The sequence below is a fragment of the Alosa pseudoharengus genome, unplaced genomic scaffold (assembly GCF_046254945.1).
Source record: "Alosa pseudoharengus isolate Yale_2024_CS ecotype anadromous, Long Island Sound unplaced genomic scaffold, YU_APseudo_1.1 YU_APseudo_1.1_scf_1, whole genome shotgun sequence".
Lineage (NCBI taxonomy): Eukaryota > Metazoa > Chordata > Actinopteri > Clupeiformes > Clupeidae > Alosa > Alosa pseudoharengus.
In genome coordinates, this window is record NW_027468564.1 from 2737703 (window position 1) to 2758670 (window position 20968).

Genomic DNA, 20968 nt, shown 5'->3' on the forward strand with positions numbered 1-20968 from the left:
AAACAAATGTTTATGACACTTAAATCCAATTTGCCTAATAATTTGGAACAGTGTTAATTAAACCTTTTCAGTTGTAATCTTATTTTGCACTTTTGTTATTGTTTGAACTTTTTGTCTTACAATAAACACATTTATATTGTTTAACTCATCCAAGTGTGTTTATTTGTCACCCAAGTATGTTTAGTTACAAAGGCACCTCACTGCAGTCACGCAAAGGATGCCTTGCATTGTTATCACACCCGCAAATAATATGAACCATCACACCCGCAAATAGTATGAACCATGTCAGTGCAAAGTTCTGGCCAAGGATTCCAGAATGGAAGGCATCTACATAAGAGTGACATGACACCGCCACTGTATGGCCCATTGAGTCAGGAATGTGACCTTTCCATTTCCCTCCATTACATAGACTGGTTTATAACGACAGAAACATTAATTGTAAGTAGGTGTGATGAAGCTGGAACATGAATGCAAGTGTGAACTGTATATTGCCCATTGAGTCTGGAATGTGACCTTTTCTGATGCACACACAGACTTACGTGCTTATGCCTCTAAGCAATTACAAGTGCAAATGGCTGAAATGGCCCATTTTGAGTCTGGATTCTGGAATGTGACATTTTCAGGCACACATTCATTGAAATGGCTTTATATGGTTCTACAATGTGATTACTGTGTGATACAAGCCTTTCCATTTCCCCCCTATTATGTACTGGTTTATAAATAAAGAAACATCAAATGTAAGGTTTAACACTTTTATTACAGTGTCTGCACGACATGTGTAATACAAGCAAAACAATGTTGATAGAAGTAGATAGCAGCATCTATTTAACTTGGAATCTTTGGTTTTGCCAAAACTTTGCTAGGACACCACTTCCTAGTTGTTGCCATCTTCCTCTCTTGGACATCCAAGACGGTGTTCTTCACACCCTATCAAGGCACCTTGGGCAAAGTTGTGAAGGTAACATGCAGCCAAAATGATCTTCACCACAGTGACCGTGCATGTGTTTTGCAAGTCTCTCACGCTCCACTGGCACTTGCACTCACAGGTTACATTGGTGCCATGACCATGTTTACTTCACAAATGCAAATACAATATTTTTGGACACAAAACATGTGCATTGTAGCGTAGGCTACTTCATAAAAACTACAGTAGCCTAACTATATCTATACAAAAAGTGAAATGTAAGTGAAATGTTGCATTTTGCCAGTGAAATATCTATGACCCACACACGGCTATGTGCCCATCACATTGCAATGCTCTGCCCGGACTCTAAACCCGCGATCAGCAGCACCTCCACTCCCTCTCAATCCATACAGCTCCTTAACAGATCTGACTTGCACACAGTGGTTAAAGGAAAGTGGAATTTGGCAGGTGGGGGAACCCTAAAATCAAGTGTCGGTGCCACGGGGAAAAATGACTCACCGTTGGGACAACATATGAGTATCGTGGTGTATCCATAGCCGTGGGAAGTAGGGGTGCTGCCCTGCATGAAAGCACGCGTATTTATATGTCATACCACTCACGATCAGAAAAAAAGAAGCTCTCCGTCCCCCTGTCTATTATTCTATTATGCACTAAAAAATGTTAGGCCTACATTAGACCTGGAGATCTAAACAAAAACTAAACAAATTAACAAAACCTGAGGGAGATATCCTATGACTCTAGCTTTATGGTACGACAATATGCCATATTAGGTAGGCTAGCTGAATATTACCGTGAGTTTCCCAAGGAGCTGAACACGGGCCGCCTCAATCTTCAGTTTAAAATGATGCATAGTGTTATCGGGGAGTCTCGGTGCACCACGGTGAAAGGTGGCATGGATATTAAGTAAGCTCCATCCACAAACAAGAGCTCTCTTCAGCGAGGTAGATGAACTTATTCATCTGTGTCTTTGCGTGCCTGTTTCAGTGGCCTCCTCAGAGCGTTCTTTCTCTTCTTTTTGAAAGTGTAGGTTAAAGGCTACACTGTGCGTTTATGATGTCAGCATTTGTTGTAGGCTATATTTGTGATATGTGGATCAATTTAATGTAGGCTAGCCTATGAATATTGCGTTGTGTAGGCCTATCTTATGCATATGTTTTGAGTCAATGTGTTCTGTCTAATATGCTGTGCGATAGAGTCTTTAGCCTATTTTACACCCATGTCAGAAGCGTCAATAATTATTACGTTTTATTAATGTTGGTGTTCAACATTTTTATATTTCTCGTGTTCACCGTCGATTTCGGTGCGAGGCTACAGCAACTTTGTTACCTTACTAGTGTAGCGTCAGATTGCAGACGGTTACTTTGTTTGCGTTCAATCTGTGGTTTGCGACATTTTCTGTGTGTCATTCAATGCCAGAGGTGGGCGAAGTACTCAATTTCAGTACTTAAGTCAAAGTACAGATACTACTGGTCAAATGTTGCTCCGATACAAGTAAAAGTTGCATATTCAAAATTGTACTTAAGTGAAAGTACTGAAGTACTTGATTTTAAAAATACTTAAGTATTAAAGTACAATTTGAAATTACATGTGTAAGGTTTAACACTTAAATGCATGCCCCTGACTAGCTTGTATAAGCTGCAGAATAAGGGATTATAGAATGTTACAGAATGAAGAAACCAAACTGACAGAAAGAAAATGTTTATTTTATTTTAATTTTTGAATGCAGTGATGTGGTTTACTTTCGGCAAACAAAGCACGCATTTAAAACGATAGGAATCGTTCATCCGTTCAGTAAACGTAAACATTTTGTCGAGATACGGCCATGGGTGCGAGTACTCGACAGGGTATCCGCCTTCATCTCCGTCTCCGTCTACCTCCATCTTGCTGTCGATTTAGGAGTAGAGAACGGTTAGACGTTGAACTTGGTTTTATAGCCTAGCGCACAGATGTGACGCAACCCTGATTAGTGATAGGCTGTCACCTGCGAACAAACCATCACATTTTAGAAGAGAGGGGAGGGGGGGACAGTTTCGATATAGGCTAGACCTAGTTTATTGAAAGTTAAAAGTAACGAGAGCCTTAACAGAAATGTAGTGAAGTTAAAAGTACCCCCCCCCCCCCCCCCCCCCGACTACAGCACCCCCAACCAAAACTCACTTCCCACGGCCCTGGGTGTATCAATACTTTTTGGACAAGAATTGATTGCTAGCTTCTTGGTCACCTCTGTACACACTATTTATTTTAACAATATATTCACGCTATATTGTTGTAATGAAAGAATATATTTATTATTCATTTATTTGTTCCTCCACCCCCCCCCCTTTAACCCTTGCACACACAGTCTACAACAGATATACTACACTTCACCACAATTATGCCCATATCAGACATCACACACTGCCCTTCATTTGACGCTACACAGTGAGGTCCATAGACATTGCCCCACAGCATATCCCCATAAATAATGAGGCTTGAGCCTATTTGAGATATTTATAGTAGAACATTCAAACTATTTGGGGTACCCGTCCAATTGTTTCATTTTCTTATATGGAGGAACACACAGCACACAGGTGTGCGCTTTGTTGGTCTGTAGAACATTCCAAAGGCATATATGTCACAATTGAGTATTAATATTTTCCTTAGTAGGCGACTTTTTAAAAAGGGTTACCGTTCATTTTAACTATTGTATTGTTATATTTTGTAAGTCCCTTTGAACAAAATTACATCATAAATAATAAATGGCAAAACTATTCAGCCTGTAGCATAGTGACTTCAAGATAACCCTGCAAACGCTGAGCTGTTACCTGCATCATTGTGACTTGCCTGTAGAGAAGCCTGTAGAGCCTTCTAGGGCTCTGAGCCTGTACCATACACCCACTGAGCTGTTCTAGAGTCTGCATCATAGTGACTTTAAGAGAACCTTGCATACACTGAGTTGTTCTAGAACCTGCACTAAATGTTGGCTCTCCACCTCTCCATTCTCCACTAACTCTGCATGTATCATATGTTTATGTTATGTGTCTATCTCAAAACATAAGGTGAAATGATTGCTTAACTTCTTCCTGTGAAGTGGTGTCCATGGGACATTTATTAAACAGTAAACTATACACTTAAATGCGATCAATTTAATTACATGGAAAAGAAAAGTATATAGGCAGGTACACTAACACAAGTTAGATGCAAGTTCAACACAGTAACTCTACATACACACCGCCACCGACACAGGAAGTCATTCATTTTCAATTGAAGCCAACTTCTCTCAGCTGCAAGAAGCAGCAAATCGGGCATATTGAGCAACCAAAGCGTCAAGCAGAAAGTTGAAAGTTGGTCAACTTTATACTAATGAGCTATGACGTGGTTCAGCGGTAAACGACAAACAACATATAATGCTGCCACGTTAGATCTGCAAAAGCGCCAAAAGCTTTCCTGTACTTTTTGACAAGCGTCTTTGACAGGGCGGCCAGAGCTTATTTTGCAGCTCAAGTCGGCGGTGGTGTGTACTTACAGTAAACAGACAACAACATAAAGCAGATAAACCATGAGATAACCACTAACACAGATTAAGTTAGATGGCAGATACACCGCATAAAACAAGAATGCAATGAAATCAAATAAAGAGAGGGAAAAAGAAGAAGAGAGGGACCAAAAATCAGAGAGGCCTCCTGCTGGTAGTGTGTGGAATAGAAGAGGTAAGTGTGTGTGTGTGTGTGTGTGTAAAAGAAGAGAGGTGTGTGTGGAATAGAAACAAGGTGTATGCAGCTCTGTAGCCTAAATGCATTGATGCAATGAAATGAAAACAAACCTAAAGTAAGAAATAAAGACAGAGGAAGAGAAGAAGAGAGAGAGAGATGGAGAGAGACCAAAAATCAGAAAAGGCTCCTCCTGGTCGTGTGTGGAATAAAATACAGGAGAGAGAGAGTGTGTGTGTGTGTGTGGAATAGACAAGTAGAGTGTGCAGCTCTGTAGCTTAAATGTTATTCTATTGCGGTAGCTCTGTAGCTTAGATTTTAAAATGCTTAAATGTTAATAGCTTTTCTCGACCGTGTAATAGTACATGCTGTTTAAGAGATTATTTTTCTGAGAAACCTTTTCCACACTGGGCACATGAGGCTTCTCTCCAGTATGTGTGCGCATGTGAAGTTTAAGTTGTGTGGAGGTTATAAAAGCTTTTCCACACTGGGCACATTTATGAGGCTTCTCTCCAGTGTGTAATAGTATATGCCGTTTAAGAGATGATTTTTCTAAGAAACCTTTTCCACAGTGGCAACATGTATGAGGCTTCTCTCCAGCATGTGTGCGCATGTGCTGTTTAAGTTGTGTGGACGTTGTAAAAGCTTTTCCACACTGGGCACATTTATGAGGCTTCTGCCCAGTGTGTGTACACGTGTGGTGTTTAAGTTCTGGGGATGTCAAAAACACTTTTCCACACTGGGCACATTTATGAGGCTTCCTTCTAGTGTGTACTATACGCGTGTGGTTTCTAAGGGATGTGGATGATGGATATGCTTTTCCACACTGGGCACATTTATGAGGCTTCTGTCCAGTGTGCAATAGTGTATGCTGTTTAAGAGATGCTTTTTCTGAGAAACCTTTTCCACATTGGTCACACGTATACGGCTTCTCTCCAGTATGTGTGCGCATGTGGCGTTTCAAACATGAGGACCGTACAAATGTTTTCCCACACTGGGCACATTTATAAGGCCTCTCTCCCGAATGTTTAAACATGTGGCGTCTAAGATCTGTGGATCTTATAAATGCAATTCCACACTGGGCACATTTGTGAGGCTTCTCTCCAGTGTGAGTTAGCATATGTCTTTTAAGGTGCTGAATTTGTGGAAAAGCTTTTCCACACTGGAAACATACATGAGTTTTCTCTCCAGTATGTGATGTCATGTGCAGTTTAAGTTGTGTGGATGTTACGAATGCTTTCCCACATTGGGCACATTTATGAGGCTTCTGCCCAGTGTGTTTGAGCATGTGTTGTTTAAGGCATGTGGATGTTACGAATGCTTGTCCACACTGGGCACATTTATGAGGCTTCTCTCCAGTGTGTATACGCATGTGAATTCTAAGACACGTGGATGTTTTAAATGCTTTTCCACAGTGAGTACATTTATGAGGCTTCTGTCCAGTGTGGAATAGTGTATGCTGTTTAAGAGATGCTTTTTCTGAGAAACCTCTTCCACATTGGTCACACGTATACGGCTTCTCTTCAGTATGTGTAAGCGTGTGGCGTTTCAAACATGAGGACCGTACAAATGTTTTTCCACACTGGGCACATTTATAAGGCCTCTCTCCCGAATGTTTAAACATGTGGCGTCTCAGATCTGTGGATCTTATGAATGCGATTCCACACTGGGCACATTTGTGAGGCTTCTCTCCTCCGGTGTGATTCAACATATGGGATTTTAAACGTGACATTCGTGAAAAACCGTTTCCACACCGGACACACGTATAAGGCTTCACTCCAGTGTGTGTGTACATGTGGACTTTCAAAACGGTGGACCTTGCAAATGTTCTTCCACACTGGACACATTTATGAGGCCTCTCTCCAGTATGTGTGCGCATGTGGCGTTTCAGATCTGCAGACCTTAGAAATGCTTTTCCACACTGGACACACTTGTGTGGCTTTCTGCCACCAGAGTTCTGCTGTTCATTCACGCTAACAGAGTGTGTTTGCTGGTGTTTTTTGAGTTCAGGGAGGGCAGCAAAACTCTTCTTGCAGACTGTGCAGTGGTGCAGCCTTCCTTCGAGTTGCAGGTTGAGTTCATCACTCTGTCCATGGATCTCCTGTTGCGTTGCATGTGGATGTTCTGATGCACCTGAAAGAGTTACCATAGAGACTTAGCATTAGAATGAAGAGTTACTATAGAGCTTAAATCAAAATGCTCAGATATTTCTCTGCAGGTGGGCCATTCTGTGTAAAAACAGACAGACAGTATGTGGGGTAGCCAAAAGGAATCTATTTTCTACAGTAGCCTATATCTTAGGAATTGGAAAGTAATGTGGAAATAGCTCTTTATATTTAAAGCTGCAGTTGGCAAGATGTTTTTGATCATATTCACAGAAACCGACACTATGCTCCGACAGAACAACATAAATCAGCCGGTTTCATTTCTACCTCCATCTAGAGCCTGTTATTTGTCCAATCAGAGCAGGGCTGTGTGAGTTGTGACTGTCAATCACAAGTCTGGTGCAGCCTGGTGTGCACTGACGAGCACAATCTCGATGAGAGGGTGGTCAGTGGTAGTGGGGGAGGGGCATGAGAGTTGTAAACATTCAACATTTTGGCTAAGTCCCCTCAATCTGTCAGACATGCCAACTGCAGCTTTAATGTAGTTGATGAAAAGTGACAGTGTTGATCCACTGAATATCAAATGTCCAGTCAACCTCACTGCACTGCACCTGAAGGCTTATAGATCCCTTGTATTTTGTGAGCAATAAATTCCGATTAGACCCACTACTAAAATGTAGGCTACTACAATGTTTTCTGATAATCAAACCTGCAGCTCTGGAGGAATAGTTTGCCTTTAAAAAAACATTTAAGGCACTCAAAACACCATTGCTTATTACAGCTAACATAGGCATACTACTGCAAACGTTTACTTCACAAATGCAAATGCAATATTTTTGGACACAAACATGTTGCATTGTAGCTTAGGCTACTTCAGAAAAACAGTAGCCTAACTGATCTACAGAAAGTGAAATGTTGCATTTTACCACTGAAATGTCTATGACCCACACACTGGACATTTTCTCTCATATCTCTCAGTGTCATTTAGTGGGGTTCGTGATTGAAATGACTTACTTTCCCAAAGATAACCGTGCTCTTGCTCATCGTCTTCTTTCTTCACGTCAATCTCCGCTGTTGTCTGTAGGCATGTTTCATCGCAAGTTACGTTTGACTCTGAGACGGTTGTTTCAGTCTTATAGTCATTATCTGCAATGGGCTTTTCTTCGTCTAGACATCGAACTATATTACCATATTCCTCCTCTTTTATAAATTCTTCTTTCACCATCACTCTCAGGCCACCCGGGTGTGTTTCAGCAACGTTACTAGGGCTCAATGGCATTCCGTTATCCATGGTAATGGTAACGATAATCACGACTAAAGTTCCACCCACTCAGCCATCACTCGACTCGACTACATCAAATGTTTGTGTCGAATCACATTCACGTTGCCTAGGCCTACCTCAAGAAAGACTACTGCAGTAGGTCCCTACAGAAAGCAATCTGTTAGGCTATGTTTTAGATCTCGCTAGTAGGCCTAATAGTCAAACAGTAACTCGGAGAACACACTCCCTAGTAGGAATTCGTGGGAAGTGTTTGTTATTTAAATTCCTCGTGGTTCGCATTTCGCAAACAAAACAGACAGCTATCCAATACTGCCACTACCTGGAGTGGAGTTTAACTGCCGACAGTTGGAAGTGCAGAAGGCTATGCTACCCCATCACAATTAAATGAGGCTGATGATGAGGCTTCACTCCAGTGTGAAAATGTGAAATCTGTGTCACATATAATGCTTCTCTCTTTTGTGTAGCATATGGGCATTAAGATGTGAAATGAGTGAACATGATTTTCCACACTGGGTACATTTAGGCCTCTCTTGTGTGTATTAGGGACATAGCTGTCAACCCTCCCGTTTTTTCCGGGTTTCTCACGTATTTTAACTTTTTTCCCGTTGTCTTCCCGTTTTAATATTTTCCCGTAAATATCCCATATTTTAACAATCTCATAACATTAGCTCTACCATCTGACTTGTCAGTCTCTGTACTGTTGTCCTATTGCTACACCCTTGCCCTTCCAACGAAACAGATGTTTTCAAAGCATCGTTTTGCTTGCTTGAAGGCGACAGTGACTATTTAAGATGACAGCGTGGCACCTGCATAGTGTACGGCCGCACGCACTGTGTGTATCTGCCTGTATACGAGTAGAGTAAGAATTCCCCCTGTTTGTATATTCACTCCAAGTTGGCCTACCATAACTTCCCAACTCTGCACTGTAGCCCATAAACTGCATGACAGGCTATTTATATTTTCTCTCTAAAATCTCTAAAATAACCAAATGCATTTGTTCAACTTTATGAAGAATTACGCACTAAGCTACTTGGAACGCACACATTTTGTTTGCGCAGGAGAGAGAATGACAGCGCACAGGCAATCGATTAGGCTACAGAACTTCCTTGCTAGGGCTGTATAAAGTTGACCAAATTAATATAGGCTGTTAGGCGTAAATAAAGTAGGCTACTTTGTTGTATTGTTTAGCTGACGAATGCACGAGCTTGCAATTATGAAACGGACTAATACTGCAACCCTTTCAACGTTGGGGGACGAATGTTGACATTTTCCCGTATTCTGCGTGAGAAACCCGGGAAATCTCCCTTATTTTCAAAGCTCAATGTTGACAGCTATGATTAGGGACTGTTTGTTATTTATTGAAGGGGCCACCGGAGGGATTTTGAGTGCTTCAGTCAAAAGTTGCATGACCCTCCCTTGCCTGCTAGAAATTTTTCAATGACCCTCCGACAGAATTGTCAAAAAAAGACATGACCCTTCCCTGCCAATTGTCGCTGTCTTCCGCCCGCGCTGCTTTGCGCCATAAAGACACAGGGCCCTATCATGACATTCTAAAGTGCATCGTCACTCGTCAAAAGTCTATTCAAATTTAGTAGGATGTCCAGTTCACATTGGGAGGGGTTTCGTTCTCAAAAGTGGAGCGCATGGCGTAACAAGGTGTTCCTAGGTCTTTTAATCAGTCATATGGGTGTGTTTGGGGCGTAACATCATTTTAAACCAATGACAATGACATCTGTCATTCCCTTTAACGGCGCAATGCGCGATATGTCAAATAAATGCATCGGTATTTTGGCATTCAACGGCGCATTTGAAGGAGGCTGCTTGCGAGACCGTATGGAATAGTCATTCTTAAACCATGCTTTACTAAAACCTAGCATAGCCTTCACGCATTTGCACTCATCTATTATTTGAACTCATTGGCAAAGTGAAACTAACTTCACCAAGGAGTCAGTCAACGACAAGACAGTTATATGCAGTTACTTTTACTATTGACTGACAATGGGTTACCATCGAAAACATAGGCTGGAAAAAGCAACACTTACCCTAATGTTGCTCAAATGACTGAATAAAACAACATTTATCCTTCAGAGGAGTTGCTTATATCTCGTGACAGTGTGTCTTCAGCTGTGCTCCATACGTGTCTCTCGCCTCTCCCCTAATCACTTTTAACCGTCATTACCAATTTGCAAATTATGGTGAATAACTACTCATCATGAGATGTACAGTATTTCGTAATATCTTTATTCTAATTATGTTTACCATTGTAATCGTGCAATTTGTAATGCTTTGCATGGACGTGCGCTGGTGTGCGTTCATGAATGATAGAAGGATGGTGCTTGCACCTGCCAATATGACTGTTGACATTCGCTCTTAAAATAGCATATGAACAACTCGCCATTGACTTCTGACCAGGTTTAGGTGGTGTATGATAGCGATTTTTAGACAATGCGCCAGGTCCCACCCTAGGTTGTTAATTGCCACACCCCTGGGCGCAATGCTTAAAAAATAATCGTGCAAAATAACGAATTCAACTTCGCGCCGGTGAATAACGAACTTTACGCCATGCGCTGGTGACCCAAAATACAGCCCACACTGTGATAACGTTCTTAAATCAATCTCTCCCGGGAGCTTGCATGCTACCAGTCCTTCCTTTTCATATGTGTTGCACCTGTTTGCACAATTTCACAAATAATCATATGTGATTGATTAATAATGTGACAAATAATCCCTGCACACGGACCGAAACAATGCATGCCAACTTTTTCCGTGTTTATCACGTATTTTAACTTTCCCCCCCTGTCTTGCCGTTTCAATATTTTCTCGTAGAATAGGCTATCCCATATTTTAATACTCTCATAACATTAGCCCTGCCATCGGGCCTGTCTCTGTGTTGCCTTGTTGCTACCCCCTTTCCCTTCTAACGAAACAGATGTCTTCAAATCATCGTTTTCCTTGCTTGAAGGCAAACTTAGAGTGATGTTAACCTATTTAAGTTTAACGGCGTGATTGTCGTGAGAGCACGATTCATTGGCGCTTGCAAGTTTGGCCATATGTCTACGTGTGCACCTGCCTACCATCAGGCTACTCAGCTACTAGAGAAAGAATTTCCCCTGTTTGTATGTTCACTCCAAGTTGGCCTACCATAACTTAGATAGATAGATAGATAGATACTTTATTGATCCCCAGGGGAAATTCAAGGTATAATTCATATATATTCAAATATAACTTACCAACTCTGCACTGTAGACCAGTGTTTTTCAACCTTTTTTGTGCCACGGCACACTTTTGACACTTAAAATGTCCCACGGCACACTAACATCCTGTGTGAAGAAAAAATAAACATAGCATAGCCTAAAATTTCAAATAATACACAGATATGGCCGGCTTCTATGCAAGACCTGCTCAATAAAACAAGCTCCCTCTGTTTAATTTGTAGGTGACTATATCTAATTTAATTGTTGTTATGAACTGGATATGTGATGATTCTGTGAATACTGGATATGGGGCCCCCGTTGTACAATGCCTGCATACCACAAATAGTGCAATCTGGACCAGTGGGTGACATTTGGGTAATTTTCTGCGGCACACCTGATGATCTCTCACGGCACACTCGTGTGCCCCCGCACAGTGGTTGAAAAACACTGGTCTAAGACACATGTGGAAGAGCTGAGATTCTGAACCGTTTTTTCAAGTGTTTCATAGTCTATCTAGCTGAACTCTGACATCAAGTTTAGTTTCCCTCTGTTTGTTGCTGGAAGTTCAGGTTTTTGAATTTGTAATTGAGCAGATATGTTGAGTCTGATTTTGTCAATTTTACCTTTAAAAAAAGATGAAAACTCATTGCATTTATTAGTTGAGAGAAGTTCAGGCGCTAATTGTGAGGGGGGGTTGTTAACTTATCAACAGTTGAAAATAGAATACGAGTGTTATTTGAACTTCTATTGATAATGTTAGAAAAAAAGGACTGTCTTGCTTTGCATATTTCAGAGTTATATGTGCGGAGCATCTCTTTATGGATTTCATAGTGGATCTGAAGTTTGTATTTACGCCATTTTCTTTCAGTCTTCCACTCTCTTTTTAGAAGTTTAACTGCTGGATTTTGCCTCCATGGTGCTTTCTGTTTGTCCTTAACTTTCTTGAATTGTAATGGAGCAATGTCATCCATAATGTTTGCCATTTTTGCATTAAAGTGATCAAATAAGTCTTCTACAGAGTCTGACAGTTGACTTGACTTTAGTGAAAGTGCTTGCTCAAAGAGAGCACTTGTCTGATCATTTATGATTCTCCTTTTTTCAATCATAGCTGTGTTTTGAGTGTGTGGGAACAAACCTCCCAATGATAACAGTATTTTTTTTTCAAATATAAAAAAACTCAAAATGCACTGTTCCAAATTATTATGCACAACAAAGTTTTAAGACATTTTATAGGTTGTAAAGAACTAAAAATGCTCATTTGTTGAATTTGCAGCATTAGGAGGTGATATAAATTAAATAAAAAGTTATTTCAATCAAAAACATCTTAACAGGCCAAGTTACATGTTGTTACGGAGGTGTGATCCACCTGTCAGTTTTTTGACAGGTAGACCACACCTCCTGCTGTCAAAAAACTGACAGGTGGATCACACCTCCGTAACAACATCAGCTGATAAAAACGCGTCACACCACTCCACCGTGTGACCTTCTGATGAAGCCAGAAGTATACTTCGAAACATGTCAAGGTAAAGAAAAAAAAAAAACATCTACCAAAATATGTGTCTGTGATAAAAGAAAAACCAAACTTATTTATCTCAAGTGTAGACACAATGAATGCAATACAACTATGATGCTGATAATGGAACTCTCTTGAGTTCCACAGTTGACTTTTTAATTTTAAATCTTTTATTGTGAAAAACAAAACAACATCTTAACAAGATCAATGAATGTGCTGGAGAAGGGGATACCAAATCTCCTCGAATTTCTCCAGTCTGTTTGATCACAGTTGACTTTTTGTTGACCCCTAACTGCATGGCGTATGTTTAGGGGTGGGGCGCTAGGGACTAGTCCCGATTAATATTTTTAGATTACAAAATAGTCCCCACCATACTCATAGAAATGAACATTGCGAGACACTTACTTATCTCCTTCTATGATCTCATCCAAAAAAGATTTTCTTTGACTTTAATTTGAATTTGATCTAATTACATAGCAAACATGATGAATTGAATCCACATATCCTTGCACTATGCGGAACTATTTTCCACTAGCCTAAAACCGTGAGACTGAAAGCTAATTGTGTTAACGTTGTCCTTAAAGTGACAGGCACACAATTAGACTTACACACCACAAATGTTATGATATACAGGCAGCTAGGGGATCATGAGGAGATGTTAGCTGTATGTGACAAAAAATGTTTTAGCTTAGAAACCGCGTAACATGACTTAATACACCTTTCACATACAATAGCTGATCTACAGCTAAATGTCTGCAGCTACTATTCTGCGGAGTATGAATAAACAAAAGTAAGGTTTGTCGTCAATGTTTGCAGTCCCACTCTAATGTCAAGAAATTGAGTCTGACCTAAAAGCTGCATATGTGGCTGTTTTCGTTTTCGTGTGGAGACCTCCACAATTTCCTGTCATTTTCCAAATGGTTACCATCTTTTGAAATGAAGCCTAACAAAATGTTTTTTTAAATTCTAACCTTCCAAAAGAATTAGTACTTCCTCCAAATTCATATGTGGCACCAACCTGAAACAAAACATTAAAACCTTTTTCATTTTTAATCTTATACACGTTCACACTTAATATTGTCATTCTGTATCGTAATAGTTAATGATCATATTGAGGATATAAATCATGAGCCAGTTGGCCACACATTTAACAGTGAGGCATTGGAACTAAACAATTAACATAAAAACATTACAGTAATTTCCTGTGTATTACCCGTATTGTGTATAAGCCGCAGGACAGTATTTTATGCAAGTGAAAAAATAATTAAAACCATATTATTACCATATTAACTGCCCCCGTGTATTAACCCCATAGCTGAAGACATTTTGTGAAATAAATGTATAAACCGCGGCTAATAGTTGGGAAATTACGGTAGGTTTAAGTTATAAGAGTAGACTTCACACTTACTCTGAAACCGGCACGAACTCTGGCAACAAACTCTTTCTCTTTCTGTACAATCTCCCTTTGGGTCTTTTGGAAAGGTGCCAGTGCGTTGGAGAATTCATTGATGAGACGGTCCATCTGGATCTTTCTTTGGTGCTAGATGATGAGGATATACAGTACAGGCAAGTGATTTTGGGTTTGTTTTTGGGTTTGTTTTTGTTTTTGGTGTTTGTTTGCTGGGCTAATGTTTCAATTTCAATTTCAATTTCAATTTTATTAAGGATAGCCCCTTGAGATGAATCATCTCGTTTTCAAGGGGGTCCATCAATACATTACATGCCCTTTTTTGAAATAATAACAAAATACATACTAGACAGGACTCACAAACACATTAACACTCAACACAACAAACATTGTACCCCAAACCAGCCCCCAACCCCATTCCTCACCAACCACTAAGTTTCCAGCACATAGGCATGTAAACAGAAACATAGGGTACATTAGCCCGCCTGCGAACTATACATAGCACTTGAATAAAATAAAATAAAATAATCACAATTTATACCCTTCTCTTCACTCTAAGCATGAAAAAACAGAAGAGAGATAATATAATTAAGAAAATAAAAATAATAATAAAAACAAATAATAAAAAAAAATAAAATAATAATAATTTAAAAACATGAGCAGGGAGTTTCAATATGCATCATTATAGCTGATTTGAAAATTTGGAAAGATGTAATCGACCTTAGTGAGGAAGGAAGTGCATTCCAGTCTGCCGGTGCTCTAAATTTAAAGGCCCGACGCCCAATTTCCTTATTGAACCGTGGGGTAACTAGGAATAAGTGGTCTGTGTGCAGGAGACTGTATTGGGAACTGAAGGGAATTAATAGTTCTTTCAGGTATAGCGGGCACTTAAGGTAAATACATTTAAAAACAAAAGTTAACCAGTGGAGCTGCCTCCTGTTTTTGAGACTTGGCCAGTTCAAGGCCTCATACATTGTACAGTGGTGGGTTCTGTAGGGGCACCGGAGCACAAACCTACAGAGACTATGGTATAATACATTAAGAGGACGAAGATTTGTATCAAAGGTACTGCCATAGATAACATCACCATAGTCCAGTATCGGGAATAATAATTGCATCACAATTCTTTTCCTAACATCTTGTGAAAAACAATCAATGGAACGATAAAGAGATTTTAGGGAGCCAAGTATTTTTTTTGTTATATAATTAATATGTGATTTAAAGGATAGCCGTGAATCAAGCCAAATACCTAGATATTTAAATTCCTCAGTTTGTTCGAGTACTGAACCATCATTCAGGGTAATTGACCAGTTACTTGACATCATTGAGTCAGGTCGGGTGGAAAACAACATATTGTATGATTTAAGAGAAGCTTATTTGATGAGAACCATGACTGAATCCGGGAGAAATTAAATTGCAAAGTATCTCGTATTTGTGAGACATCGGCTCCAGACGCATACAGAACTGTATCGTCAGCATATAAGTGGATAAGACAATCAGAACAGACTTGCGGGAGATCATTAATGAATATTGAGAACAACAGAGGGCCCAGTGATGAGCCTTGTGGAACACCCTTATCAATAATCTTATACTCTGATTGACTTCCCTGAAAGGAGACACATTGAGTTCTATGGTGAACAAATGAATTAAAGAAAAATAAAGCATTAGTAGAAAGCCCTATAGTGTATAGTTTGTCTAGCAGAATGTATGGGTTGACCATATCAAAGGCTTTTGATAAGTCGATAAATATGGCACCTGTGGGCATGTTATTATCAGCTGCTGACAGAATGTCATTTGTAAATTTTAGGAGGGCAGAAGTAGTTGAGTGACCTGGTCGAAAACCTGATTGGTGTTGAGATAAAATGTTGTAAGATATGATGATAATTGATTAAATATAAGTTTTTCAAATATTTTTGCTATGCTATTAATAATCGATATTGGTCTATAGTTATTAACATCAGAGGTGTCCCCTCCTTTATGAAGAGGAGATACCCTCGCACTTTTCCAGGATGACGGTGTTTCACAGGTTATGAGTGACAGGTTAAACAAGTCTGCCAGAGGAAACGACAAAACGTGAGAGGCAAGTTTAAACATTTTTATATCTAGACCATCTGGACCTGCACTACATTCAGAACTAAGATTGTTAATGACCTGCTGTACATCAGTTGGAGAAATAGATTTAAAACAAAAGGAGGTACTCCTGTTCTGAGTAGGGAATGGACCCAAGTGAATGAAACTAGATTCAGAGCAGCCAATAGTGGAAAAGTGTTGACTAAAGATTTCAGCTATTATTGAAGGATTACGCACCGGCTCATTGTTGAGGTTAACATGAGTTGTTGTAGGACTTTTTGTTGATTTGTTTGTAATACTATTTAGTTTCTTCCAAAATTTTTCAACTGGACTAATGCTTCTGCTACAGAAAGACAAATCTGTGTGAATCTGAAATTTCTACAAATGTACAGTATGTGGCTATTTTTAAATAGGATGGTTGTTTTAGTTTTTAGTTTATGCTTTTAGTTTATGCTTTTCACTGCACATCCAATTGGACTATAACACCATCCCCACAGTCGTCTCTATGCAGCCCGCTGCTGGAAGCGCTGACTATCAAAATCTTTTCCTGCTCTTGTCGCCTGCCCACGAATTCCCAGTGACTCAGATTCCTGTCCGCTTGGCTCCTCGTCCCATCTCGGCCAAGACTGTTCTCCCCCGTGGGCAGATACCTGTGCGCGGATACCTAACATTTCATTCGTTGCCTACATCTTTTTTTTGTCTTATTTGAAACAATTCTTGTAGGTATCCATTACTCTGCTATCACCAGAAATAATCGTTAGTTATGCAAGCGATCTCCATCTCCTAGCAAAGAAATGCATATTTTTGTTGGAAGATCCTGCCTGATCCTTCGAGTTGGGGGGGGGGGGGGGGTGGCGTAATAATCCAGTCACTAACCAATTCGTCTGCTGCAGCTGTTTACAGAGATACACTGTAAGGTTGGCTGCAAAGATTATGCACACTGTTGCGACTGACTGACACACGCGAATGCACACACATTATCGAAAATGTACAATTGGTATCATCATAGGTTGTTGTTAGAGCAGAGTTTTCCTTTATACCAGCTTAATTGTGTCAACCATATTTTTCTCGATAGTATAAGTATATATACTCTTTTGATCCCGTGAGGGAAATTTGGTCTCTGCTTTTATCCCAATCCGTGAATTAATGAAACACACTCAGCACACACTAATCCCGAGGCAGTGAGCTGCCTGCAACAACAGCGGCGCTCGGGGAGCAGTGAGGGGTTAGGTGCCTTACTCAAGGGCACTTCAGCCGTGCCTACTGGTCGGGGTTCGAACCGTCCGGTTACGAGTCCGAAGCGCTAACCAGTAGGCCAGGCTGCCCCCTAAAATTGGACATAAGATTGGACATAGTTTCTCAGTTCAATAGCACACAAATGAATAATGTACAAATGTAAGTAAGCTGAATTGTCTGTTTCCTTCATGACTGACGTATGGAAACATAACTAAAACCTACCACATTCCACAGGAAATGAAACACAAATACTGACATTGTAAATATCACGATAAGGCAATTACTTTACCTGCTCTGTTGTTACCGGCAAGAAACCAAACTCTTTCATGAACTTATTTGTCTCTTTCATGAACTTATTTGTTTCTTTGGCAAGATTGTTGACATGTTGCTGTTTCCGTTGTCTACAATGCAAATGCAATGTAAAGTCAAAGTGTGAAACCACCCTCTTTGTTAATAAACCTAGACTTGCATCCAATGCCAATTCACAGGATTACCATCTGTCATATAAGTCAACAATAAAATCCCAGCAAAGCAAACTTTATTTAATATTCTTCTACATTTGCTTTGCTCAGACATACAATGAATTGAATCCTATAGTGCAGATGACAGAGGGACCTTGCACATTAGCCAACCCTTTTGAACATGGGGCTAACATGACATGAAGTACTCTACAGTTCCATATCACACAGGGTAGGTTTAAAGAAATCAGCCCAGAAACAAATCTAGTCAAGGGATTCAGTGGGAGTATGAACAGTAACATTAAGTTTTTAAAAAGTATTTTTTTGTGTCCATTTTACACTCACAGTGCTTGTCTCAGCTCAGTGGTGTCCTGTGGAGTCCCTAGCTGACTGACAATCCTCTGGATCTCAGATGCTAGTACAAACACAAGTACAAATGAAACACACACACACACCTAAAATGTGGCAATCTTAGGAGCCTTAACATGAAAAGCATTTTGTTAAGTTGCTAAATATAAAGAATCAAAACTCTATGCACTTACTTTGCTGTTTGATCTTTTGTATATTGGAACCGATAGTCTGTGCAAGCTGGTTTGGGTCTTTGGGCACACCACGCTGAGAATCCATGGCAGAGCATTGAGCTACTCTACGGACAAGCAAGAAATATAAATATTGTAGCGTCGGTGGATGTACATGTTTAACGTTGAATGAGTGTCTCCCAGAATGCAGTGCGAGTGAATGCTAGAATGTGTAATGTCGATTATAATAGTTGTAGTTACGTTTAGCATGTTGTGTATTTGTTAGCGTGTTAGTCTCTTTGGTTGTACCTCATGTGCTTATCCTCGTGGTGATGTGTGTAGTAAACCCTTATTGTGTGTAGCATGTGCGGCTGAGACTACCCCTGTGTTGCCCTATGTAGTTGTCTGTGTCCGTATGAGCCTTCCTGTTCCAATAAATGGCCGTCCTGGCCAAAGGTGAATCTTGTCTGAGGGTGAGATCGCTACATTGGTGTCAGAAGTGGGATGGGCCCCTCCCGGGGCGCGAAGATCTACGCCAGATCAAGACGGAGAAGAAGGCCGAAGACCAGACCAACAAGATGGCGGCGAACCTCAGCAGATGTTCCAATGGTCCTGTTAAGGACTAGCCAGCTCGCCGAGCTCGCCACTTCGGAGGATGGAGGACCTGTCGGCCCGGCGCGGGACCTGTGCAGGCGACCAGCGGGACCAGCCCTGCACAGCCGACGAGAGCTGCCAGCGCTGGAGGAAGCGGCCCCGGCTGAGGAGTTCCCGGCTCGACGCCGATGTCGATGCTGCCGTCATCCGAGGATCTCATCCATAGAGAGCGCGAACTCTCTGACGACCTTGGAACACGACCACAGCGGCCGGGTTTACACCGCCAGCTACGGAAGAACTTCCAGAGCGTCAGCTGCCGGTCGAGAGTGTGATGGAGTCATAGCTGCCAGTTCGGGAGCTTGCGGTGCTCCAGCTAGTGACCAAGAGGGTAACGTCGACCTGTAGAGCCTTGGGAGCTATCGTTTTGTGGACTGTTTGAGATTTTAAGTGCGCACGTTCCAGTTGACGCAAGTCTGCGCAATGTTTTTCATGTTTTGTGTGAGTTTCTGTGTGTCCCGAGCCTGCTGAGAGGGTCGGGGTCTCCATTTCCCGCCACAGTGGAGCATCGTTGTGCTCGAGAGACAGCCGACAAAAGTTCTACAAGAGGGCAGCGCGAGGAGGGACCTCGACGTGGACTGCTGACCGCCTGGAGATCGGCACACTGTGGACAGGTGGCAACGGCCACGAGCTGTCACAGTAGCCAGAGGGGGCTACCGAACGTCCAGGGGTTCCAGCGTATCCGGGGGTTCGGCTTGCAGTGGGACTGTTTGCTGCTGTTTGAGGTAGCGCAGCTGCACGGCGGGAAACCGAGGGCCCAAGCGACACCACGACCCACGTCTGGCCGGTTCTGGTGCTTGTTCGGGGGAGAACTGACGTGACAGAGGCAGCCGAGAGCCCTTCCAGTCGGGATGGGTTATCGTGCAGCCGGAGGCTTTCCGGTCACTTGGACTAAGCACTGGGATTGACACCGACGCAGCCGCGAGCGGTGAGCTGAGCTGTCATTGCCGGGGACGACAATGGCTCGGGAGGGGGTTATGTAGCGTCGGTGGATGTACATGTTTAACGTTGAATGAGTGTCTCCCAGAATGCAGTGCGAGTGAATGGTAGAATGTGTAATGTCGATTATAATAGTTGTAGTTACGTTTAGCATGTTGTGTATTTGTTAGCGTGTTAGTCTCTTTAGTTGTACCTAATGTGTTTATCCTCGTGTTGATGTGTGTGGTAAACCCTTATTGTGTGTAGCATGTGCGGCTGAGACTACCCCTGTGTTACCCTATGTAGTTGTCTGTGTCCGTATGAGCCTTCCTGTTCCAATAAATGGCCGTCCTGGCCAAAGGTGAATCTTGTCTGAGGGTGAGATCGCTACAATATTTTGACCCGTCACAGAAAAGGAAAGTTGTTTTCTGTACACATGGAAATGGAGATGCCTTTATACTAATATTTCTAAGGAGACACTGAGAACATTCCCAAAACTCAAAGATTAAAGATGGACACATCACCGTACCACCATGTTATGCACATAGAATGCTGTATCTATCTATCTATCTATCTATCTATCTATCTATCTATCTCATCACCGTACCACCATGTTATGCACATAGAATGCTGTATCTATCTATCTATCTATCTATCTATCTATCTATCTATGTATCTATCTATCTATCTATCTCATCACCGTACCACCATGTTATGCACATAGAATGCTGTACTGGCCCTTTAAAGGTGCACAAAAAGGTTCACACTTTAACTTAAACTTTTCTTCAAGTCTTTTGTTATTAAGTAAGGATTATTCTATTTTTGATATATTGTGTAACCTGTTGTACTTGTATGGATATAGAATTTGCATGCACAATTTACTTGCATTGACACTCTCTTGCACTATGATACCGTTGCGCCTTTCTGCATTTGTTTCACACCGCTCCTTTAACATGTTACAATCTAACTTTACTGTAAGGGCACACTATTGATATCTTCCT

At 41.2% G+C, this 20968-nt stretch overlaps 1 protein-coding gene across 1 annotated transcript; it reads right to left on the reverse strand.

Moving 5' to 3' along the window:
• Positions 1–3995: 3995 nt before the first annotated feature.
• Positions 3996–8060, reverse strand: LOC143120412 (uncharacterized). The gene is made up of 2 exons (XM_076281372.1): positions 7734–8060; positions 3996–6747 (listed from the first exon to the last, which is right to left on the reverse strand). Exons 1-2 carry the CDS (start codon positions 8008–8010, stop codon positions 4949–4951), a joined length of 2076 nt encoding a protein of 691 aa, XP_076137487.1. The 5' UTR covers positions 8011–8060; the 3' UTR covers positions 3996–4948.
• Positions 8061–20968: the final 12908 nt, after the last annotated feature.